Genomic DNA, 26,028 nt, shown 5'->3' with positions numbered 1-26,028 from the left:
ATGCTTTCATCTCCCCACAGTTTAACAGAAGTCGTAGTCATATACATCCATGAACTCTAACTAGCTTTCATTTCTTTAGTCCTGTCATGAATGTAACCAGCCTTCTATTTTCCTCATGGTGTCTTCTATATTCACAGCTTCAGCATATTTTGAATCATATCTACCTCCAGTACCACTTAGAGCTCATCCTAGTGACAAGAAAACAAACAAGTCAATCTGAAAGTACAAATAAAATCAAGATTTTTTTTTCCTATGATTTTATATTTCTCTGTGTTTCTTAAATAGAATTCAGGATACTTCTTAACAGCTGTGTATTTACTATCTTCTGAGTTAAAGTGTCAATCCCAATCTTACACTAATCAGCCTCTATAGTTTAGAGCGTAATCTTCAGATTTCATAAGCAGGCACAAGATACAGTGCAGCTCAACCATTTATCAGTAATGCAGCCATCCCATGGACATCTATAAATTCTGTAAATCTTGCCGTAACTGATGCTGCAACTGCAGTATTCTCTGTGACATATGTGGACATGGAAAACTGAGTTTAAAATAGATAACAGTAACCAAAACAAGACTAAAAGCAAAATATACCTTGTACTATTTGAAGATATGGAATTTAATACTTCCCAGACAAAGAGCAAACACATAACTTTAAATGGCTATTCTTCACAATGACTGCTTTGCAAAAGGCCCCACAATAAGTATTCTTACCTTATTTCTAGACTTTTTTCTTTTTCCTTTATCTTGAATTGCTTCTAATTTTTCATTCAAGAGGTTAGCGATACCTTTTGCGTCCCTGCTGTCTATGTATTCCCCAAGAACACTTTTCTTAAAAAAGGAAAAGAAATACTTGTGAAACACATTATCCATGCTCTACACTGAATAGAAATTCTCCTTACATTCAGAGAGAATTCAAGAGGCAAACAGGGAGGAAGCCAATGGCTCTGGTAGGTTGATTTATGATTCATAGTTATATTTTTGTCTCTGTTTAAACAATGTGAATTGTCTTTATAGTAAGAACAACTCCCAAAACTATAGAAATTTTGTCTTGAGCCTTACAGAAACCTGAAATACTTATTCAGCTTAAATATTTAATGTAGACAGCCATTACAGAGTCTGTAATTGTCAGTTCCCATCTCCTGCCATGGGCAGGGACACCTCACACTAGACCATGTCGTTCAAGACCCTGTCCACCCTGGCCTTGAACACTGCCAGGGATGGAGCATTTGTCACTTCTTTGGGCAACCTGTTCCCCACCCTCACAGTAAAGAACTTCTTCCTTATATCTAACCTGAACTTCCCCTGTTTCAGTTTTAACCCATTAGCCCTTGTCCTTGTGCCTCACACTAGACCATGTTGTCATTGATACTGAAGTGGTCTCATAAGGTTTTTTGAGCCAGAACACAACTCAATATTTTTAATCTTCTTTTCCATCTTAAAATGTGTTATTTAAGTCAAAACTATAATTAAATGTTGTGATTAGATTGAAAGAGTATTTCTTCTTAGCCAAACTGAAGCTGTCCACATTTCAAGAGAGGCTTTGCTTGCTTTTGGGTAGCAGGTGGTGGAATTGATAAAAGTTGAAAAACATTTTGTTACATGAGACCCCTGCAAAATTACACCCTGGTTCTAGTTAAGCCCACATTTTAGTTACTGTTCTATTAACTTACAGTTCCTTATTTTCAATAACACATTATTACTGTATCACTGTCCTACTATTTTAAGTGTTACCAATATTGATTATTAATAAATCTCCAGAATATCTAACTAATGCACTTTAATATGTTACAGAAATAGCCTCTTAAATGTGAAATGAAATACATCTACTAAAAGAACTCACTCACCAGCATACATAAAGGAGACACTTCACTTTACCTTTGTTCCTTGGTAGGGGTAAAACTTGACAGTAGGGTAGGCTCTGATATCAGCAGTCTGACAGGTCTGACCATATGCCTGACAGTCAACTTTTCCAGCTTTTACTTTTCCTTTTACAGCCTAAAAAGAAGTGTTTATTAGAATCAAACTCAAGTTTCAGTGGGTGACTGTAAGCAAATAACTTGAAGAAGCCAGGAGCACAGCTAAATATCTCGGAGTAGTTGCTTGTTTGCTTGTCAGTTTGTTAACCTTGTATTAGAAGTCACAACATGTTCAGTGGAACACTTCTACTCAATTTGGGGCAAAGCACATGACAGTTCCAAAGCCCACCCAATCATAAGCTGGGATCTGTCTCAGAACAGGGCCTGTGTGTGTCTCTGCAAGAGATAACTCTCACTGGCAAGTGGGAGGTAAAAGTGTGGACTTTCAATTAGAAGGGGGTTCATTAGGGATATGCAATTTTTGGATGATCGGTAAGAAAAAGGTGCTGATGAATTGCATTTTATCCATTATAAAAATCTGCTAATACAGTTAAAAACCTACCCTTGCAAGGATCTCAAATTCAGGAGCAAAATTTTGGCATGGTCCACACCAAGGAGCATAAAAGTCAATGACCCAGTGATCCTTTCCATTCAGAACTTTTTCTGTGAAACTCTGAGGAGTCAGGTCTACAGACACTTGTGGTAAGTATCTGTGGAAAGGAAGAACAACAGTCCTAAACCATTCAAAACTTTGAGCATATCCAAGTTCCATTTAAGTACAAGAAAAAACTCTGAAATTAAGAATAGTAGTAGTCTGCAAATCCCTGTGTTACACTTTGTACTGCAAGAGAGTCACTTCCTAAAAGTGGTAGGCAAGATAAATAACATGGTCTTCAGGAAATGGGTGGGCAGTAGGGAGTATGCAATTTCTTGAGTTAAAAGATACGTAAATCTTAATAATACATGTACCTAAGTGTTTCTAATTCCTGATTCACATAGCATTTAAACATTCATTTCTCCTAGCAAGCAAATTATATAAGTGGTTTGTGAACAAAGTTTAATGCAGCAACTTACCCCAATGCCCAGCCTCTCAGTGAATATGAGTCTCTGTGCCATCCATTGTAGCTACTGTAAAATGATTGAAAAGAAAATAAAATTCCAGTTGCAGAGTGGTTTGAATTATGTTGGGAAAACAAACAAACCCCTAAAAAACCCAAACACAACAACAAACTCAAACATCTCTGTAGAGTGGAGATAATGAAATAATAAACTTAAATGCATGCGGTTTAGGATATATTTCTACATTGCTTTTAAATCTGAATAAATAAAAGTTACTACAACTGAAAGATGCAGAATTAAGGACTAGAAAAGAAGAAAATTCTGTCAGGAGAGTAAAACTTGGTTTGGAGCATGTAAGCTTTGAGAGCTAGAGCTATTTTTGATTAAGAATCTTTTTTTAACAAGTCCAGATACAATTGCAAACTTTAAGAAACATGAGAATTAAACTGAAATATCTTCATACATTTTCTATTTGATTTTCAAGCATTACAATAAAACAATTATTTGATAACAGAAAAGCCAGGCAAACTGATTACTTGGACAAGGATTTACTATTTGGAATTCCAGGGCACTGCTTAGTTTTGAAATTCCAGTGACAGGTTAGAAAAAAGATTAATTCTAGATTCATATAACAAAGTATTTTGCAGTAGAGTTAACCTGGTCAAAATCTGACCTGATAGTTTTTGGTGATTTGAGAGACAAATTTCCGTATTTTCACAGGAAATAGCTCACTCATGATTAGAAGTTTGGCGTCTTAACACATTCACCAACTTTGTTGTTTTCAATAAGAAAGAGATTTCTGCTTTTAAGAGAAACTTTGTCTAGAACTGAATAAAAGCAAGCAGCTCCATGATGAAAGCTACTGAAGTCTGCTATTACGCACTATGATGAAGAGGCATTACAATTCATTATCTGCCAGCATTTAATAGAACTTTCCAATTTGGAAAACAACGAAGCAGCACATCTGCTATTTCAGATGATATCTATCTTGAAATATGTGCTTGCTTCCTGAAATCCCTGGATCTTCAAACAGTACTGTGGAATGGAGGGGACAGGCTGTTTGGCTTAACCAGATTTTGTTACCCACTGAGTTTTTGTTTTGCCATGTTGATGATTAATGTTTCCATACTAGTGATACAATGAATGGGATGACTAGATATAGAGTGGACAACTTTTGCAATGGTGCTAACAGACTGTTAGCAGGAAGGATGATCAGATGGCTACATCCCTCTGTTCTCTAAAGATGAAGCTGCAAGCAATTAGGCCTAATATTTTTATATCCTATAATTTAACAGGCAATTAAAGTTAGAAAAGTGGCAATCGCTAAAGAACAAGAAATAAAAATTAAGATTCCTGAAGCAGTCTCAGTTCAAATTACTGAAATGAAATGGCAAAATAAAATAACACCAGTTTCAAGTAACAAAGTGACTACCATCTAGGACAGTAATATCATAACAGCATATTTTAACAGCTGTGATGAATCTTTTCTATACAGCAGATCATGTATATCCACACTGTTTCTTATCACCTAATATTTCCCAAATGAAAATAGGCTACTTACTAATATTGATGAGCTGTGTTTGATTTTTGAGGAAAGAGTCTTATTTCAGGATATCCTCGAACACTTTCTTGGTGACAGAAAGAATAGTATTTTTGGCAATCCACACTGCCTACACTGATTAATCCATTTAACATCTGAAAAAAAAGAAGAAAACCTACAATCAAATGTGCTAATCAATACTACTATAATACTTCAGAATTAAAGCCTCAATCACTTAGTTGGGGAAAAAACCCCAACAAAACAAACCAAGATTATCACAAGGTTTTCTTTTTTCCTATAAATGAGTCACTGGTATCTAATTAGAGCCAGCAATCCAGGTGCATTCCCATCATGCACATACCTATTTTTAGTATCAGCTGCATGCACATGGCTCGTGGGATACTTGCTTTGCCTTGAAGGCGAGTGTCATTATTTAGAATAAGGACTACCGTATTACCATGTTTCACATCAAAGGCTCAAGAATTATGACAGAATCTGGTGCAGTGCAGATGGGCTACCAGTTGCACAGCTGGCCTGTGCCTTAAAAACACTGTATTTGTTGCAAAGGCGCAAACCACCTGCCATAGGCAGTGAAGCTTATGATTACTAAACATGTGCTATAGAGCTAGCTACCAATACTTCACAGACATTTGACCAGAACAGAGGATCCTAGCTAGAACTCCTAGCCTAGGTGAGCTCTAAACGCCTGAAAGTCATGGACTAAACATGCCCTATTTCCCCACCCCCCAGAGTTTCAAGTTCATATTCCCGGAAACACATCCAGGAAAACCCAGATGGTTGTCCATAAAGTAATATACTTTTGCAAATGAGAGAACACTATATTGATCTTGCAAACAAATTCTTATCTTATTTATGGACAAATCTTGTTTTCCTACTTTGTTTTAAACAGATGCAGAGCTCTTTATCTAAAGCACTAAGCATCAAGAAAAGTTAGTTACTCTAAAGTTTCTTAGATCTTGGAAAACACACTTGTATCAACAACAAAAACTGGAGTACAGTATATACGCTGTACTGAACCTTAAAACAAACAAACAAACAAACAGACACTTTGTATTTGAAACAATATAAAACTATCAGTTAGGAATTCCCTGGTTCGTCCACAATATTAGTCACTGGACTTTGACAAACCCCTAAGACAGCAGTTGTACTGTCTCAATAATTCCACAGAAAAGTACACAAAAGCAGAAAAATGTTTGAATGTCATTTACCCTGGCCATTTTTTTCCATTCTGGCATTAAAACCTGACAAGGTCCACACCACGGAGCATAGAAGTCAACCATCCAGATTTCCTCTCTTTTTCTTCTCTGAACTAATTCAGCAAATGTCTCTGGCGTTAGGGACACCACTGACGGATTCCGAAGATCCTAAAGTAAAGACAGCTTGTAGACATACACTTTGCAACAGTAAATTACGCCATATCTAGCACCATCACGTACAAACAGAATGTACAAAATTCTGAGAATGTCCCTCTTTTAGTGAACTATGCTTGTTGGTATGGTTGGGAAGACTCCACACCACTGAAAGGCATGGAGGCATTAAAAGTCATCCCTTCAACCTAACAATCATATGCCAGATTTGCTGAGAAAAGCTATCCAAAACAGTAGAGTCTGGCTGCAAAAGGGAGGTTTTCTGTCTCTCTTCCATCAAGAGAGGAAAAAGGGAAGAAATTCAGCTTACCTGGCAAGCGCAGGCATTACGAGACTCAGCCATGCTTGTTAGGCTGGCATGTAGAAGGGTGCACTAGGGGCCTTTGAATAGCATCTGAAAAAGATTGATCTCTACCTGGTCTTGCATGAGCGCTCTTAAACCTGCTTTTTCTGGGCTACCTAGAGAGAATTAAAAGCCTCTTGAAAGAGCGGAAAACAGCCTCTGGATCTAGCAGTGAGAGAACCTGAATGCTGGAGGAAAAGATGCCAGAATTCTGGCAGGAACAATGATGAGTAGCAATGATTTGCAGTTCTGTGAGTTAAGAAACTTCAAGAAAAAGCCGAGAAGCACGGAAGGCAGCAAGCTAATTCACACAAATGTGAACCTCCTCTTATTTCAAGCTGTGCACGTGAGACGTTTTCACCTTCGTATTACAGCATTCCATAATTTTAATTCATTTATCCTCTCTATGAGATAGAAATCATTACTATTACTTTGCAGATTGGAAGGGATCTTAAATTATTTGCTATGATCTCAAAGAAACTACTTGTCAGAGAAGGAAAATTAGGTGTTAAGTCTATGACTGACAGTTGCTGGATCACTTTTCTTGCCGAAGTTTTTTTCACTCTTTATCTTACTTTTCTAATTAGTAATAAACCCCCACTAAATCTTAGAATCTTCCAAATAAAGAACATGTTTGTGGATGAGCACGACTGCAACAAGGATTATAATTTACATACCTCTATAAACTCCAAGATCTGCTCAGCAGAGTGATGTCCTTCATATTCATGAACATCAGACTGATTGAACACAACTGTTGTTGGATAAGCTCGAATGTTATGCTAACAAAACAGACAACAAGAATTGTAAGGAATGATTAGGCTTCTTGTACTTTAACTGCCATTGGTATTTGTGGCTCACACTTACTGATCTGTTGCAGTTTGTACAGTGCAACTGCTCAGACTTATGTGCAGATGGGAATTTGAAACCATTACAAATCAGTACAGAGAAGATGCCACATGTATTCAGAGATGGCATAGTTTGTTCTTGATTTAAAAAGCAGTCAGTAGCTCTTTTGCCATTCTGCACAAATACAGGAATTAATCCACGGGTCTACTTAGCCTTAACGTTAAAGCTATTCCCAGTCCTTAGGTGGAAACACTTGTACTGCATGAATAACTGTACCGTTTACTATCAAACACAGATGCTTCCATGATTTGAATTCTTCAGAGTGTAAACACACGTAAGACTTTAAAAAGATTGCCCTTTTTTGCTTGTTTTTATGTATTTCAAGAGATTCACATTTTAAAGGTAAGTACAAACATTCCAACATAAAAAGTTGCAGGAAAACTGTCACAATGCAGTATTTTCTGGAATTCAGGATAAGCATCAATAATTCCTACCACAATAAATTAATTGAAGCAAAAGTTAAGCAAATTTAAACATGGTAAATTGGTCAAGATTTAAAAAAAATAATAATGATTTCATTCCACTACTGTATCTTTAAATAAGTGTAAACTGGTAAGTATAAACTTTCTTTAATTTGAAATTGATCCTGGACTACTTAAGGCACTACAAAACCAAAAGCCAAGTCAGTCAGGGTGAAGTGAATTAAAGCTGTTTTGCAGATATTGTCAAAATGTATTATTTCAATTAAAAACGTGCATTTTTAAATGTTTTAAAATGTTTTAAAATTTTTAAATGTTTTACTGTTTTTAAACCTCCTATGTGAAGAGTATTTATAGATACATGAAAAGACTTTCTGGGCCTGCTTTAGGTTTTATTTTTCCTGCTTTAGGAATGAGTAGATTTTGACACTTTCAGAGTCTTCCAACAACATGAAATCAGAGCAAAACTGACTTGTATTTTGCATTAATTTTTATCTGCAGTGGTTACATAGTTTGTTCCTTTGAAACTAAAAAAAAAAGGATACAGGTGTCCTGTTTTGCTGACTACCCTTTAAGAAAGTAACATTAAATAAGCAAGCATTGTCCGCCCCTACCTCCAACTAGAAGAAAACAATACTCTTTAAAAAGGATTGTATTTTCTTATTTGCTGCACCTTACCATGTTGCAAAGCCCTTCATGGACAGTACAGTCCAGTGTTCCAAATTTAAGCTGACCATAAAGATGTTTGGATGCTTTTCTCAGCTCTGGTAACAAAGCTCGACAAGGAGGGCACCACTGGAAAACAAAATGCAAGTAAGCGCAGTTGATTTTCCTGCAGCTGACTCTCAGGAGAATGTTTGAGATGAGTAACACCCTGCTTTGACAACAGACTCCACTAAACAGAAACCCCACACAGTCTAGGAACTAGTGCTGCCAAGGAATGAGAAATTACAATACTGTCTCATGATGGGGAAGGACACTTTCAAGATACTGCTAATGTTGGGTTACACAGTTATACAACAGATGCTAGAAGGGAAAGAAGTAGATATGAAATACTTACCGGTGCAAAGAAATCTACAAGCCAGGGCTCCTTCTCTTTGTCAGGAAAGTTCTGAGGTCCCAGAGTGATAACATGAGAATTGACACTATCCTTGGCAAATGCCACAATGTCATATAAGATCTTCTTTCCTTCAAAGAACAATGTAGAAAGGAAACTTCATTTTTCCGTATGCCAGATCACATTAAAAAACCTCAGTGATAGTGACAGGAACCCTTCAGTTCCCTTGACTGATCTTTAAATATGGCCTGCTAAAATAAACTAAAGAGGTAGTGACTTCCTTTTACTGAGGAAGACAATGTTAAACTGTCCAAGCCTACATAGGTAAGAAAACTCTAGGTGATATTTGATATTTGGCTAAATATTAACCTGGGTATTTACCCAATATTAGCCAAATAAATGTTTTATCCAAGACAAAACCATGTTTTTGGTAAATAAAATGACTGGGATTTTTTTGTGACTGGACTATTGGCTGTTTTACCATTTTCCCAGTATTCGCTGGAATTAAAAAGCTATTATTCTAGGTACACCTGCCTTGGCAAAGATATTGACACATTAAAGACTTGAAGCAAAATAAATTATACTGGCAAGTCACTGTATTTATGTGTAAATGAAGGTCTTGGTGACACAGCTCCAGTGGGCAAAGATCAAGTCTTTTCAAACCCTTCATGTATGTATTTGTCAACTGAAATGAGAGTTTCTGTCTTGAAACAAACAAAGAATAAGAACCTCAGGGTAATTAAATCTCAGGTCACTGCACAATTCCTTACTAAGTTTTATTACTGTTGTTAGATTTTAAACTATTGAAGCCTTTCAACATAGCATATAAAAAAAGCCTGATTCCTTTGAGTATCACACCGTTCTAAATAGTGAAGTAATACTGCTATTGGTAAACATTCTAGGTGCTATCAATTTTGTAAATAGTAAACCAAATCATGCAGAAAAGAATATATGTACTGCAGTTTGATGCATTTCTCATACCCTATTTGTAAATATTTTGTTTTGTTTCACCATTATAAAAATATCTAAAAAATGCTGTATGTATATGACCCTTCCTTGGCTTCCCTGCTGGAGTGAAAATTGCAAAGAGTTATAAAGTTTTTCCCTTCTATCATTAGATGTATGGGATTATCTTTCCCCCTTAGACACGCCTAATCTTTTCTAAGTGGTCAAAAGGCTATCTCCTGTCTTTATTACAGTACTGAGGCTCTGACTTCATTCTAGCAAGCTGTTGCTAGTAGTTGAGAGGCTGAAAAATTAGAACTTCATCTTACATAATTGCATTGTGCCACATTCTGGACAAAGCTACGCCTATTGCTGCAAGCTACAGTTTTGCTTCAGGCTTCATTCTTCTTCAACTAACATATTTGAATCCTTTCAGCAGTACAGAGTAACATAGTTCCAACCTTTCCTGGAAGGAAACCGCTACATTGGAAATGAAGTGGTAAAAGTCTCAGCGTAGGTTTTCTTGGATGAAAGACAACAAAGCATGGAATTAGTTTTAGTGCCGTGACACATGAAGTCTAATCCAAGTTTCTCAAGTCGGAAGCACTGTACAACTAGCATGTTCAGCCTCTATGAAGGGCGTGCCTTACAGCATTCTTTGGTTATCCCACCCAAAGCAGAAGCTGTCCTGTCAGCTTCAGAGATTTCATTCGTAGGTAAGTACGTAAATTATGTTGAAATAGACAGGATAGTAAAGACAAAATACATCTCTTGGCATCTGATGACTGCTTATCCAGGAAGAAAAGAAAAAACAAACCCAAAGTAAAACACCCCCAAAGGAGATGAGAAGTTTGTGCAAAGCTACAGTAAGCTCAGAGGAAAAATAGCAAAGACGAAAACTACAAAACCGTTCTTTGGAAAAAAAGTTTGCTAAAGACAGTGTCATCTCAGAGTGATTATGTAATGATTTAAACTTGCCAAAGTTTCCCTTACCATGGTGAATTTCATAATCTCCAGTTCCTTTTCCTTTGAAGACTGCTAAACAAGGCTGATGGACATACAGTTTGTTGCAGATGGCTGGTGAGGAAAGACAGTCAAACTTGCCAACCTATTTAACAGAAATTCCTATTTTAATTAAGGTATTCTAATCTATATGAATTAATGTATTTTGAACGGCAGTAGGAGTTAGGGAAAAAAGGTAAAAATACAGAAAAGTAGTGTCTTTTTGATCTGAAGAGAAACTATGATGTTCGAGGAAAACTATCAGCACGGCTACATTAAGTTGCTTTTTTAAATTAAAAGCCAAAATAGAGAATAAAACCTTAAGAAATCCTCCTTTTTTCTTCTCCAGATAAAGCAGCAAGGAAGCAAAAAGACAGCTAAAATAAATGTGACATTAAAATTCTTCTAGTCAATGCAACAAATTTTTTTGAAAATACATACTTTATAGAATTAACACAATCCATATGTCTTGAATTTTCAAGATAATTATAGGGTTTTCTGAGTGGTTAAAATACAGTTTCACATACATCAATTTGATGCTGAAGTGTTAACTTTTAATTGTTAACTGAGTGGGATCTGAAGCACCATGGGAGAGCAGATCTAAAAGATAATCTTTTCTAACTACTTTTAAATTATTCAAACCATATGGGAAACTTCATTGCTTTCTTTAAATTAAAACCTTTCCTACAGATCTACGACGTGTATCTCAGCACCAGAAGTGGCAACTGGCAGTAACAGGTAAAAATAATGAAAAACATACCGACTTATTCTCTGAATTCAGCGCTTGCTGAGTGAGAAGTCTTACCTGAATGTGTTCATCTTTAAGCAAAAATTTAAGTTTCTTAAATTCCTGTGTATTTGATTTGTCATCCTCTCCAAACTGGAAGAAAAGCAGCCATCGGTGATGAGCCAGACGGTCCTTTCAACGAAGAAAAAAAAACCAAACCCTCAAAACACAATAAACACACAGATAAAAACACCCCAACAAAACCCAACTTACACCAACCTGTAAATTCCCTTTATGTTTTATAAAGGCAAAGGCCTAATTATTCATCTGATCTCTGAGTGACCTCCTCCACTCAACGAATTCTTTCATGTGGTCCTTCCACTAAACTTCATTTTACTACATTATAAGCAGGAAAGAGGAAAAATTCTGAACCATGCTACCCTCTATACCTGTTGTTTCCATGTGCATTGTAGGTCAAGCTGCTAAGTGCTACTACAAGTGTGAAGAGAGGTTTCCTCTTCTTTTTTCCTCCAAGAAATGAGTAACTTTTGTGACTTCTGATTTCAGTTCATACATAATTTATCATGGACTAACAAGTATTTTGTTTTTCTTTCTTACGTTACTGAAAAAATACATTTAAAGCAAGATTCTCTACGATGTAGTCGACATAAAAATAACCAGAAAGTTACAGCTGCAGAGTGACTTACAATGGCAATTTCTGTGTTTTTCTATTTTCCTATTAAATACACCCCACTCTTACTTTTGTTGTTTTGCTAAACCACCGAAATAAACGTAGACAAACAATGTTAAATAATTTTGGCTACAGAGGAAAAAAATGTCACTTTCAGTTAAATAAATACTGGTTTGTGTCAACAGAATTTGAAAAATGAAAAAAAAACCCGATAAAAACCCCAAACAATGATTATTTAAAGAAATCTTAACATATTTTTAAAAATTTACCTCTAATGATGCTGCAGGGATCATTTCAAAGTCTGGCAGATGCTTCATTACTTCCTGATATATTTCTCTGGCATCCAAGGAGTTAAGAAACTAGGAAGGAAAGGTAACTGTGTTTATTATAAGGAATTACAAATATCAACTTGATTGTTGATGATTAGTACTCAAAGTGTCAGGGAAATTATTCTGATTTGTTTCTTTCCATCAACTGAAGGGTACAGTTAATAGCATGTTACTTGATTACCTTTTTCATATACATAATTTCACAAACATCCCGCTTGGAATACTGCTTTTTAGCTTGTTTTCCTACAATATTAAACTTACAATACTGTATTTTGCCAAATAGCAGCTAAAAGTCTCAAATCCACATTTCAGGCCAAATTCGACAATCAAGATTACCAGATTTCCGATCTAGTCTTTACAGCCCTCCTACAGGCACTGAAGTTTCAGTAACCTTTAAAATTTCGGAAGCAATATGAATCAGTAACTCAGAGGTGGCAAGGTACAGAGTTGAAAGCAGGCGGGTTTAATTTAATTTCCTCCTTTTAAAGATATAGATAACAGTAGTGACAATAAAGGAACAAGCCATTCTTCAAACTGTGACATGTCTCCATCAATTAAGGAAGTTAAAACTACCATACAAACGTAGGAGGAGGTTGCAATATTAGAATAGAGTCTAACAGCATAAACTGTTGCGACAGACATCGTAGGAGTGCTTTTATCACACATGTCAGTACTCAGTTCAACTGAGTAACATTCCTCAAACCCGTGATATTCTTTCTGGAATAAAAATTGGGGGCACATGGCAAATCATAGAATGATAGAATTATTTAGGTTGGAAAAGACCTTTAAAAGAGTATAGAGACCAACCCTTAGCTGCCAAGTCCATCACTGAACCATGTTCCTAAGTGCCATGTCTACATGTATTTTTAATACCTCCAGGGATGGTGATTTCACCACTTCCCTGGGCAGCCTGTTCCAACGCTTGACAATCCTTTTGGTAAAGAAGCTTTTCTTGATATCCAATCTAAACTTCCCATGGCACAACTTGAGGCTGTTTTCTCTTGTCCTGTTACTTGAGAAAAGAGACTGACAAGCTTGCCCGGGATAGCTGAGTAGCAGCTTTAGAACTAGCTCTTGGGCCTGTCACAGAGCAACATCCCACCCTGGATTCCCATACCTGCTCAGGGAGACTCCTGAGGAGCTGGATAAGCAGAGCTACAGGCTGCTGCTACTGCAGCATACTCATGTTCACTCTCCCAGCATAGCAACAAACTGGGGACCACCGCCAGGGATCACAGTTTTAGAAGCAAGGAGAGATATAAACTCATACCACAGAGTACAAGCTTAGAAGATAAAAAAGCATCTTTTCTGTTGTATGGAATCAATGTGGAAATTATTTATACATGCCTTTGTCATTGCCATCACCTTATTTTATCTAAATACAGAACAGTTGAGAAACAACTCATACCAAAACACCTCCTTTCTCTTTGTTATTTATGGTGGCTCCAGGTGGAAAGTATGCTGTAGTACTAGATGAGATATCTAAATTATCACAAAGCTCACCCTGGGTGCCACAGTCCATCCAGCCTACATTAACAAGACCTTCCTGTAAGAAAAAAACAAAACAAAACCAAACACAAAACAAAAAGAAGAGTACTTTTTAATTTAAAGTTCAGAAATGCTTTTCAAAATCCCCGCACAGGCAATTATATACATTTAGAAAATGGAAGAAAACCACATTATAATTCATTAGTTAATAATAATTCATATTTTATAAAATTTCTTAAAATTTTAGCGTTATTCCAACAGCTATTAAGTCACTCTTCTGAAAGTTAACGGGTGAAATCTCTGTTCTGCTGAACTCAGTGAAACAAAGCTACAACTTTCAGCTTTCACTTGATGTTTCAGCTACAACTTGATGCTTTCACTTCTGTTATTTTGCTTTAAATATAACAGTAATGCTTTCAAAAGTGAAATGTTGCTTACCAACATGCCAGCTAGCTTAAGGCGTGTTTGGTAACTCAAGCAATCTGCAAAATAAAAATCATTTATTTATAAACATGAAACTTCAAATTATAGATGCACTAAATGTACTCGTCTTTAGAATTACCCTTTTCCTCCCTACAAAGGTGACGATTTCAAAAGGCATGCTTCCTGGCTATTCATCCAGCATTTCAGTGACTTGAAGTTCTAACACCTAGTAATCAGCACTCAGTGGCTGTCTACTCAAAGTTACATAAACATGGATAACACTATCTTGCTTCATCAACATAAAATTCTCATTGTAAAGGTTTTAATATTTTATTTGCTATACTAAGACTGACCTTTAAAATTTCTTTTACTGTTTATAAAAAAGCAACCAAGAGATATCTACATACTGTCTTGGAATGAAATTTCAATGGAAATCTCAATTTCCTGTGATTCAAATAATACTTCACTATAATAAGTACATCATATGCTCTAATTATGTCATCATATGCTCTATGAAAAAGTCCAATCCAGATTTTTAATAGTTACCTTTTGATGCAGAAGTTTTTCTGAAACTAGATGCATCAACCTCACTTTAATTGGACCAAAGTTGAAAACTTACTAACAAAAGAACTGCAACTTGAAATCATGCTATTTACTAACATAAAATCAGGACTGCAGATCTGGTTATTCAGTTCACAGAACAAAGGTCTCTTTATAAGATCTAGAAATCTTTATTTGTCAAAGGTGTAGTGCATTTACTTAGCAATACCAGCTAACCAAGGCAGCTTTCTCATATACTGTATCCACCAGTGATCCCAAGAACACCAGTAACAAACAGCTACAAAAAATAACTCAAGTCTAAACTGTCATAACATCAGTGCTAAGTGCCAGTTACTATGTCCAAACCTAAGAGGAAATAGTCAGCTTATTTTTGTGTATTAAAGGTTTAAAGTGGAGATACATCCTTTCTTCCACTCAGCTGTCGCGACAAGCTGGCTTGCAGCTATCTGTCATTTGAGCTTGAGCTGGGAAGTGTTAGAGGCCTTTTCGCCACTCCCTTTGAGGGTTTACACTAGAGTGCTGCTTTAATAACTCACATGACATTACAGATGCACAATAGCATAATCTTGCTGTTAATATCCCTTTTGTCGAGCTGCCTCTAAAATGGAGCTTAAGTGACCTACAGTCCAAATACTGTGATCATCTAAGACGTTTTGTAACTTCTTATTAGAAGCAAAAGGGATTATGCCACTATGAACAGAAGTACTTTTTTCCTGTTTGCCTTATTTGAAAGGTATTTAATATACCTACCCCCACGTTCAGCACAGAAGGCGATCAGCCAGCCAACACCAGAAGCGAATGAAGTTTCAATGGCATTAACAAAGTTTCCTAAGAGCAAAACAATTTGCATCAGTTTGTGACTAGTTAAACATGACTGTGAAACAAGACAGATTTATATTAGCAAGTTACAGTAAAATATTTTTAACCTCAAAAATAAGCAAGAAACTATGTAATACAACTGAATTGCTGTATACATAGTTTCTGCCATATTGTATATTCTACAAGCAATTTGAAGACCACCACCCCAAACAAAACATGTGAACATTACCTGCCCATAACTCAGTGACTGTGCTTGTAACATATTGCATGGCAAAGTTCTTTAAGCTCTCTTTTGACCTGTCTCCATAATATTTCACTGGTTGCTACAGAAGAAAAAGAATATAAAATTAACCAAACCTACTTTTTTGAATAACAATACTTATGTAACTGCAGGACACTCCTACACCCCCCAGCCTTGGCTCTAATTGTCCTCTCCCTTCTGTACTGGAATGTTTGGAATTTAGCTTTTCTTTCTAAATCCAGCCACACAAGGATAATTCAGTCTTAGAAATACCAACTCCTAATGATTATTTCTATTTAAATAAAAAATTGCTTGTATCAGTCCGTTTTGTGCATGCACAATCTCTGCATTCAGCCCCTCAAATCTTACCATTGTCAAAATGTACCTAACTACTCAACTGTGATTTGTATTTCAGCCCTGGCACCACTACTTAACAAACAACTATAAAGCATGACGACCGTAATGCAGCTGGCATGGAGAAAATCTTGTGGAAGGAATTTCCAAGTTTCTTTAGGTACAGCATCATATTCTTTAGACTCAAAGCCACAGACTATTCTTTGTATTGAAAAGTCCATTACAATACTGTAACAGAAACCGTTCAAGTAGACTTCTTGCTTTGCTACAGCATAAATGCTGACAGTATCTTCCTAAATCAGGAGTTATATATTGCATGGTAAAATGATCAGAAAAAACCCACTGTGTAAACAAGATACCTATTTTTGAAGTAAACTTTCTAAATTAATTTAACTGAGGTAAAGGAAGAGAAAAAGTATTAAAAGGAAGTAACGTATTAAAAGGAAGATCCTTATATAAAGAACTATGATTGAACAAATATTAAAGAACTACCCTTGCAGATTTCTATCTTTATAAAAAATGCTGAAGTTTTATCACTCACCGTTCTAGTTTTGAAAACATACAGACTGGGATAACTATTAATCCCTTTAATTCGGCAAAGCATTCTATTATCTCCACAGTTGACAGCTCCAATGCGTATTACTCCATCCATCTCCTTAGCAAACTCCCTCCACTAGAAAAAAGGGGGGTAAAGGATATTTTCTTATAAAGATATAATGAAACATCAGCATGTTTTATTCCTATTCCTGGCATTCTCAATTGCTGAATTTGGCTTCAGCTTCAGTGTAAAATCCACTTCTGAAAGTTTTTATGCTGTTAAAACCAATGAATTTTCAGAGTTAATTTGCTTGTTATACATACCGTAGGTGCTAAGTCATGGCAGTGGGAGCATCGAGGAGAATAAAAATTCACAAACCACAATTCTCCTGAGTTAACAGCAGCATCTAGATGGAGGGCAGAAAATTGTATGTAAGTAATGCATATCACAATGTAGTTATATCTAGAATGTACATTTTTACTACACTGTTTTCCCCAAAAGCTGAATGAAGTATTTATATATCAGACACAGCAGCAGTAACTCTGATGGGATAAACATTGCACCTTACTTGCACATACCTACTGTTTTAAGCAAGTGCACAAAAATTGTATTTCAGAGGATATCAGCATCCTAACCAACATGTTAATTAATATTAAGAATAAGTGTACTCTCTGCAAATTAATGTAGCTGAAATGTGTGATACTGTGAGTCTTGCTACTTTAAAAACAAAATACAAGTTCTAAAAGATATTTTACCCACTAGAATTTTCAATTTCCTTCTATCACTTTAACTATTTTCTGGGTTCCACCAGGCAAACTTTTTATGTAGAATCCCTAGTAGGTGAAAATGCCATTTGAAAATACAGGTTAATTTAATTATTAGAAAAGTCAAGGGAAACGTTGCTTATAACAGAAAACAATAGCAAGGAAATATACACATGCAGAGGTTATCAGCTTGAATTACACTGCTTTCAATCTCTCTATTTTTGGACGTAATTTTTATAGTGAATTTCCCAACTTATATTTGCCTATATTAAAATACCCTCACAAACAAGACAGCTAAGGAGTGCGTAGATTATGCAAATTAATTAACCAAAGCAAGACCGTGTTGTCATGAGGAGCATCATGAGGTTCTGCTATTAAAACCCTTACCAAAACTGGCTCAGCATGGAGGTCCAGTCCATACAAAGGAAACAGCACTCAAAATGCAGACAAAAAAATTAAAACTACAACAAAATCAGTTTTTTTTCTCTATAGTTTCTTTTAGTTGTAAGCATTTTAGCTATAATAAAATCCCAAGAACAACTGGATGATATGCTCACTGAAAGCGTTACCTTTCCAGACTTTGTTTTATTTAGCTGTGGTTTTAGTATCTGGTATCACCTTCTAGACTTGAACCTGTCATGCAAGGCAAAATTGACTGGATTTCACAGAAAAAAAAATAATTGAACTATAATAAAAAAGTTCTGCAAAGTGCATTTTCAGACAAGAGACCAAAAAATAGTAATGATAAATTAGGAGAAACAAAATTTTAATTCAAATTCCTCTTGCAAGTCTCACAAAATATCTTTCATACTTAAATTAAACTGTATATTGATACTCATATATTTGCTAACTATTTACCATGAAGCATTAAGGGTTTAGGGTTTTTTGGTGTTTTCTCATGTAACAATGATTTTTTTATTAGGTACGTAATAGAAGTCTATAGAGATACATCTCAGAATGTATAAATTCTTACTTTGGGTTGCCATATTGTCAAATAGACAGCTATTTACTTCAAACTTACCAAATTCTCCTCTATCCAGTGTTATAATTTCAGGATCATCATCATAAATACCTATTAAGAAAACAAGCAATTGCTTTTTATTTTTGCCATCCTTAAAATGAAGACACAAACTATCACCTTATTCACAAGACAGAAGACAGTACACTTAAATTGAAATAGTAAGCTGGCAAAGATAGTTTTTACAACAAAGCTATATTTGTTTAGTAATATGTAAACTTAGTTTAATCTCTTGCTAACTCCCACACCGTCATGCTACAAAAGCTGCTATCAGAACAGAACAGTTATTTTGGTGTTTATTTGACAAGCCACCAAGTGAGCAGAGAACTTGAACTACCACTCTTACAGCAAGAGTATTAGAAAGAACATCAACCAGTTGTCAGATCAAAATGTCTGGAAGCTTTCACTTCTCTCAGCCTCTGGTTATCTAAGCTATTTAGATCACAAAGGCATTTCAGCCACAAGCTTTTCCACTAACAGAACGTGTGAATGCAGTGGAATAAAGTGGACAGAATAAAGGTAAGGAAGACAGCTTTTCTAAAAAGCTAACCAATCCTACCTAAAACATAGCTACAAAACAGTCTACTACTTCAAGTATGCAAGAAAGTGCAGAGGTACCAAAAATACTATTAGACAGCATTAAATTATGCTACTATGGCTACAGATCTTTTACAGTACCTAACACGGTGAGTGAGATGCCATTTCACCTGAGGTATACAAGGATTAAATGCAAATAGATAATGACAGAAATTAATTTCTACAGGTGACAAGGTACTTCTTATATTACTATCCATTTACATATCATGTAATATAATATATACACTCTTCCACACATACAAAACATCTGTATTTTCACATGTATATACACACAATATGAAAATTAGATACAGATACTCTCCAAACTGGTTACTTGACATTCAAGGATATTGTTTCTTAATCAAGCAGTGCAACTTCAGACAGATGTTTATCTAAAGAAAATTTAGGATAATTTCCATATTTTCCTGTGACAGTTGCACATCTGGCTTATTCAATTTCAATTTGCAGACATTAATTTTGTGGAGATTTGGTCATATTAAATCAAACTACACCAGAAGATAAAGTTTTTCCACGGTGGAGGTTTATTTCAGCTTTTTCTTTCATATCAATCAAACCATGTTCCTCAGCTCCCTATTTTAGCTCATTCCTGTTACAGCAGCCTTGAGAGTGGTTCATCCCAGCCTTTCCCTAAAACTACCTAAAATTTGTTGAGACAAACATTAACTTGTCTCAGGATCATTTCTGGTATGATTCTGTTGTTATTTTTTCATTTTCTACTACCTCTCTACTGATCTTTAACTGTATAATTGCATATAAAATAGGCTTGACAGTGCAAAAATCTCTCAAAATCCATTTAAGAATACCTTGCCTAGACAAAAAAGGTCTTCCTGCATTAAAGAATTAAAAAGAATACTGATGAAACATTAACACTGGAATTTATGTGAGAAAAAGGGAAAAAAAAAAAGGAAAAAAGCTTTGCATTAAAATAACCCCAAAAAACCAAGACAAAACCCAAGAAATTAGATGACCAATTGAAAGGTAACCAGCAGGAACAAAAGGCCAGGTAAACAGATTATTACATTTACCAATAAACATTAACAGGGTAAATAAAAGATTGGGTCAACAGAGAGAAAATGACAGCTACAGGAAAACAGAGAAGGCAGAAATCTGGAGAGGATAGATCTATATCAGATCTTTTTATGCATTTCTGATGTAAGTACTCTATTTACTTGTGACTTCAAGCAAATCACAAACATACATCGTAACTTACCAAAATCATAGCGATAATAGTGCCAGCTTTCATAACGACCTCCTTGCTGCTGATCTTCAAGACCCTTCTCTCCATATTTATCATACTTCTTCCGTAGATCTTCATCTTTAAGTACTTCATATGCTCTATTTATTTTCAAAAAATTTTCATGTGCATTTGGATCATTCTATGCAAGGCAAAGTATAATCAGTAAGCAATTAATAAACCATCTTGTACACATAATGCTGAGAAAGTAACTGGAAATATTTGTATATCCCTACTAAAGATGCCAGCTGTGATGGAAGCAGACTTTACATGGTGATCTCCAAACAAACTACAGTAAAGTTTTCCTTTCCTGAAGCCATATGTGTCTTCTCATCTCTTCATCCTCACTAAAGTACCAACTGAAATACAAAGGGAATGGGTAGGAGGCTATAACATTCTCCAGTGATGCTTCTTCTTTCAACTCTCTTTAATGGAAATAAAAGAAACTGCCTCAAGAATGACGACTTACCATTTACTCTATAATCTTTTCTACTCCCCTAGAATCCCCACTTCTCCAGTTTGAAAATCTCTGCTATAAACTCATCCTTTCTCATCTTCTGGTATAGACAGAGGCACCCTTTTTATTTAAAAAACATTCTGGTTCTAAGTACCTTGGAATTAGAACAGCGAAAAATCTGCAGACATATTTTGAATGCCAGTTTGGGTTCTCAGCTGGAGCTATATAATGGTGGTGAGCAGTATCTGCAGCACTCTCCCACCCTTTTAACTTCTGCTTACACATTTCATTCAAAAGACACTTTTTCTTAAAGAATCATGACTTCTTTACCTAGATACACAGGAAATTAATTAACATTACGGAATTTGTGTAATGGCTTCATCTTCTATAGGTCATTTTTAATGTTGAAAATAACCCATTGAAAAATCTTTAGTAGTATTCACATACTTGGGCACTACAGAACCTGACCCAAAATGTTATTATTTTGAAGGTATTAACATAGGTAAAACAAAATTTGCAGTCAATAGCCAAATCTCAACAAAACTAGAAATGCCAACTTGTAGCTTTCTCTTTGAGCTTTCCGTGGTAAAACATAAGCACCTCAGGGGCTTCAACGTACTCCGTGCAGGCAGGCCCTGAGCTCATAAGGAGCATCACTGTCTTCTTGGGCTCTGTGCAGGTGTGATTGCACATATGAGCATCCAAACCCTCACATTTCCTGTGAATTTCTGATCATTTCAGGAAATCTTAAGGAAAAATGTTTAAATTTTAAAGTGATTTCTTTGCACTTCAGAAAATATTGTAGCACAGACTGAGCCATTCCCAGTCTTCTCTTTCTAGTTATTCTAGAGTTCTTTATTACCCTCCCTCATTATGCCTTGGCAGTCCCAGAATTTCTGCTGTGTCCTATCTGATACTTGAAGATTGATGTCTCAGTACAGGCTGATGGTGGTTGCTGTTTAGATGATGCTTCATGCTAGGGAAATAGCAAGTTCCCCTAAGCTAAACAGAAACAGACAAACTCATCAGTTTACAACAAGGTAATATGGTACAGAAGTAAGTTTTCCTCTATTTGCAAAATAGAATTGAGAATTAAATTATCCTGACTCTTTCTTTTATTTTCTACTATAGCAATTTTATATGGCCCAAATTCAACACAATCATGTATGACCAGTCCTGTTTTGTAAATCTCTGCAGGAAATCTGAACATGTTATCAGGTGGTTACACTACTTCACAGGAACAGAGAAACATTTTCGATACACTGAAATCACTTTTTGTTTAAACATTAAGACCCATTAACCCAGCAGCTTTAACTTGTTAAAAGATGTAACTTACCTGATTTTTATCAGGGTGCAACTTCAGTGCCAGTTTTTTGAATGCTTGTCGTATTTCTCTACTACTTGCTTCTTTGGACACTCCAAGTAAACTATAGTAGTCCTGATCAGTGCACACAAGAACTATTACACATACTAAAAGCAGAAATAAAGATTTTTTGGAACATCTAACATAGTCTCTTTTGGATACCAAAAACTCCATTATGAAGGTTTTGGGAAGCTTCCAGGTTCCGATTTGAGCAAGCTTTGGGAAGATTCTCCAGCAAATGTGCGGACTTTCAGAGATACAGCTGTACTTATGACAGAGGTCTTCACAAGCTAGCAAAAGTTACAACCTATGAGAAGAGGGTAGAAAAAGCAATTAAGTACATTTACCTACTTATTCAAAAAACATATTTTAGTAAAGAACGCTATTGCCAGGCTGTGCAGACAACACACGAACATTGTTTGTTGATGCCCGATTTCCTGCTTTCCAAAGACCACACAAGTGACAGATCACCTCTTTTTTAGGTATACTGTGAATGAGGTAATCACGCAGAGCTTTACTGAATGACACTGAATGCTGGCACGCTACATTAGTAAAAGCGCGTTTAGTATGGCTCCCTTTTCCTTTGAACTTACTTTTAGTGCCGCGGGGGGACATTTCTCCGAAAGGCCCCAGTAGCTCTGCGCCAGCAGCCTCCCAGCCCTCGCTGCTCCTCAAGGAGGCAGCGGACACTCCCGGCAGGCGAAGCCGGGCAGACCGCAAGGGCCGCCCGCCCTCGACCCGGCTGGAGATGCGCCGCCGGGTACCGCTCGCCACGGCGAAGCCGGAGGTAAGAGCCCTGCGAGGCCGGGGGGCGTCCGAGCTGCGGCGAGAGAAAGGGTGTGCGGCGAGGGACCGCCGCCGGGGCGGGGTTGCCGTGCGGTCCCCTCCTCGCCGGGACGTCTCGGTACCGGGCGCGCTGCGGAGAAGCGGCGCGGCCTTTACCGGGCCGCAGGACGAGCAGCGGCACCGGCTAGCGGCTCAGAGCAGAAAGAGCCGGTTGAGAGAGCGGCCCCAGCGCACAGCAACATGGGACGGCAGCACCTTCACCTCGGCGCCGGGCGGAAGGGCGGCCCGCGGCGGGATCCGGCTCTGGGCCGGAGGCAGGCGGGGCGGCTCCGGGGCTGACGTGGCCGCCGCGCCCGCCTCGGGCGGGGTCTTGGGACTTCCTAGCCGCTGCTTGCCAGAGTGTTTAGGCCTCCGCTCGCCCCTTCCACAGCCGGGCCCACTTCGGCCTGGTCCTGGCATCCTGCGCAGTGCTGCTGCTCAGGAGATCTGGCCTCAGGCACTGCAGTCTGTGCTCTGAGCCTAGAGCCCAGTCCGGGTGCCTCACATGTCTGCAGACAGAACACTGCGAAGACGTCAGTTTCCTCAAGGGCTTGTCCCTGCAGCTGCCCTTGCCTTGGTGAGGCTGGTGGTGGCGAGAGGATCCTCACAGCAGGAGAGTGTGGTGGGCCCACCGCAGGTGGTCACTTGCGTGTCCTGACACAAGTCCGCATTGGCATAAATGTCGGAAAACAAACAGGCCTGGGACGTTGCCATAGGTTTCCTGCTGAACGCAGCTATTCCCGCTGGGCAGAGGACAGCAGAGCGAAGAACAAAGTGTAACTTGGGTGGCTGGATCCTGCTTGGAGGGCCCTGGGGTGCATCTCACTGAGGTTAGGCTAACACCTAAGCGCAGTATGAGGGCTGTGAAGGCATTGGGAAGTGATAGGGTGTTTTGAAGTGGGGTAGACTTCTTTCAGAAGTTAAGTATGGTCAAGAGCTATTGAGCTTGTTACCAGTTCTTATTTGTGCAGACAAAACACATTTGGTTTTATGAACAGGGCTTGGAAAGGAGGATCTCAAATACACATACATAGCAAGAAGTCTTTGCAAGAATTTTCCGTTTCGAAGATAATTCTGGATCATACTGGAGTATCTATAACCCAGAATTTCTTGCGATTTCACCCACCATGCACTTGCTCTGTTTGAAATCATGTCATGATCCTTAGGCAAGGCAGAGCCAAATGTCAATTAGATTCTTCAGCTGATGAAACTGACATAGAAGCACCTATGGCTCATTGTTGAAAGTGAAATTGATTCATGCTTTTTGTGTATGCTTTTCCGGCTTAGCTAGCTGAACAAATATTTCCATTGTGTAATGTTTTGGGGAAAAAATTGTTTAGTCAACAAAGACAAAAATACTGTACTCCAGTAGAGTGTACCCGAGAAATTAGTTTATAATTTTCATGTTATTACAAACTTACAGAAATCAAAACATCTGTCAGACTAATGCTGAAAAACATATCTGCTGAAACATTTACATTCCTTCCTAATGGTTATGTGCCAAAGTACCTTAGTGGGTGGTTACTTTAGTTTTAATTTTAAATTTTCAGGATTTAAATGAGACTTCTTATAGAAGGACTGGCTTTTTGTGGCAACATCTGCTTCTTTATGTGTGTATTCAGTGACCTGGGATCTCTCAGTTGGGGTGGGAATGTTGTCCTGCTTTCATTAAAAGTTCATTTGGCACATGCTGATACATGTAGTCTCTCAGGGGTATTAAGGAAAGAATGCATGCTAAAACATGGTATGTATCAGTCTGAAGCTAGTTTAATGTAATTAACTGTCAAGTGTTTCTTTTTTTTCAGGCCAAGCTTCACTAAGAGGAATATAAGCAACTGCTAGGTAAGTGAAATGAGTTCTCTCTGAACGCATGAAGCTTAGAAGTCAGTGCACAATGTATTCTGGAAAAGCTCTCTTGTTTAGCTAGAGGAATACAAGAGCAGGCATTTCTTGATCTTCAGTCATGATTTAAACTTTAATAGTAACTTTCAGGTAAATTAATGTTATGTTTTTGAAAATGATGCAAGTCTAAAAATATCACTGAAGTATTTGCTTTAATTCCTAATGATAGTGAGTTTGATGAGTTACCTACTGTTCTTTTTGCCAGTGGTGTTGAATGCTTAATTTGAGTGTTAAAGGAGATGGCAAGCAGACATTAGCCTTAAGAATTCTGATCCCTTTAGCAGCTATCTATCCTAGTTTTATGGTATTTCTGCATCTTTTTTTCAAGTTGTTTTTCTGATTTACTCAATAAAATGCTTCAGTTTTTTTGTTTCATGGTGATTTTCTTTTTTTTAGAAACTGATATTTTAAATGAAAATTGATGTCTGCTTGTCTAGATGGAAAAATAGGGTTATTTTTCTTTCTACAATGTACTGGTCATATAATAACTGTGCTGTGGCACAGTTTTTTTATTTACACATCAATCAATTTGTTTTACTCCCCTGCTCATGTATATGGGCTTGTGTTGAGTCAAAAGGAGTGAGGGCCTTGAACAAGTGCCCAGAAACAACCAGGAAAAGCTGCTATAGCTTGAAACGTGCAACATCCCTAAATGCTAGTGCTTTTGATTGACATGGAGAGTGTAATGACTTGCGACCCTAATGACTTTACATGACTCACAAGTCACTTAAAAGCAACTTTATGCTTCACTTTGTGATAGGCATTTGTCATCTGCTTACGTGAAGATCATACTGAAGTGTAAGTGAGCAGGGCCATTTATGCACACAGTGAGTGATGTTGCCTTTTCTTGCCAATTTGGACTATAAGCTGTGAGAACAAAATGAAGTTCATTCTAATCTAAGGTTGTCTTCAGTAGTCATACAGTTAAATGAGCCCCTGGCTTAGTGATTATGTTGTTGTTTTGTCTATTTCTGCTTTTTACTATGTTTGTTTTGAATCAGCTTTAAAAAGTCAGTGCCAACAACTATAAATAATAATTGTGAAACCTTTCCTTTTGCTGGAATTACCACATCAAATCTGTACTTGGTAAAGATAGTATCAAAGCTTTACGCACTATGCTCTGTCTTTTCTTTGCATCCCTCTTTTTCTTCTAAGTGTGCGATTGTGACTTTGTGGAATGACG

General features: G+C 37.1%; 1 protein-coding gene across 1 annotated transcript; it reads right to left on the bottom strand.

Moving 5' to 3' along the window:
• Positions 1-109: 109 nt before the first annotated feature.
• Positions 110-22,292, bottom strand: DNAJC10 (DnaJ heat shock protein family (Hsp40) member C10; the record flags this gene model as incomplete). Its single annotated transcript, XM_080621101.1, has 22 exons — positions 110-188; positions 711-827; positions 1,875-1,994; positions 2,418-2,565; positions 2,930-2,983; positions 4,476-4,609; positions 5,684-5,839; positions 6,863-6,964; positions 8,189-8,305; positions 8,571-8,698; positions 10,506-10,620; positions 11,320-11,433; positions 12,202-12,291; positions 13,670-13,807; positions 14,188-14,231; positions 15,484-15,561; positions 15,782-15,875; positions 16,689-16,820; positions 17,009-17,091; positions 18,471-18,521; positions 20,275-20,440; positions 22,092-22,292. 22 exons carry the CDS (start codon positions 22,290-22,292, stop codon positions 177-179), a joined length of 2,394 nt encoding a protein of 797 aa, XP_080477227.1. The 3' UTR covers positions 110-176.
• Positions 22,293-26,028: the final 3,736 nt, after the last annotated feature.

This window comes from Psittacula echo (genome assembly GCF_963264785.1).
Source record: "Psittacula echo genome assembly, chromosome: 6".
NCBI classification, from domain to species: Eukaryota; Metazoa; Chordata; class Aves; order Psittaciformes; family Psittacidae; genus Psittacula; species Psittacula echo.
This window is presented reverse-complemented; position numbering and strand designations above follow the sequence as displayed.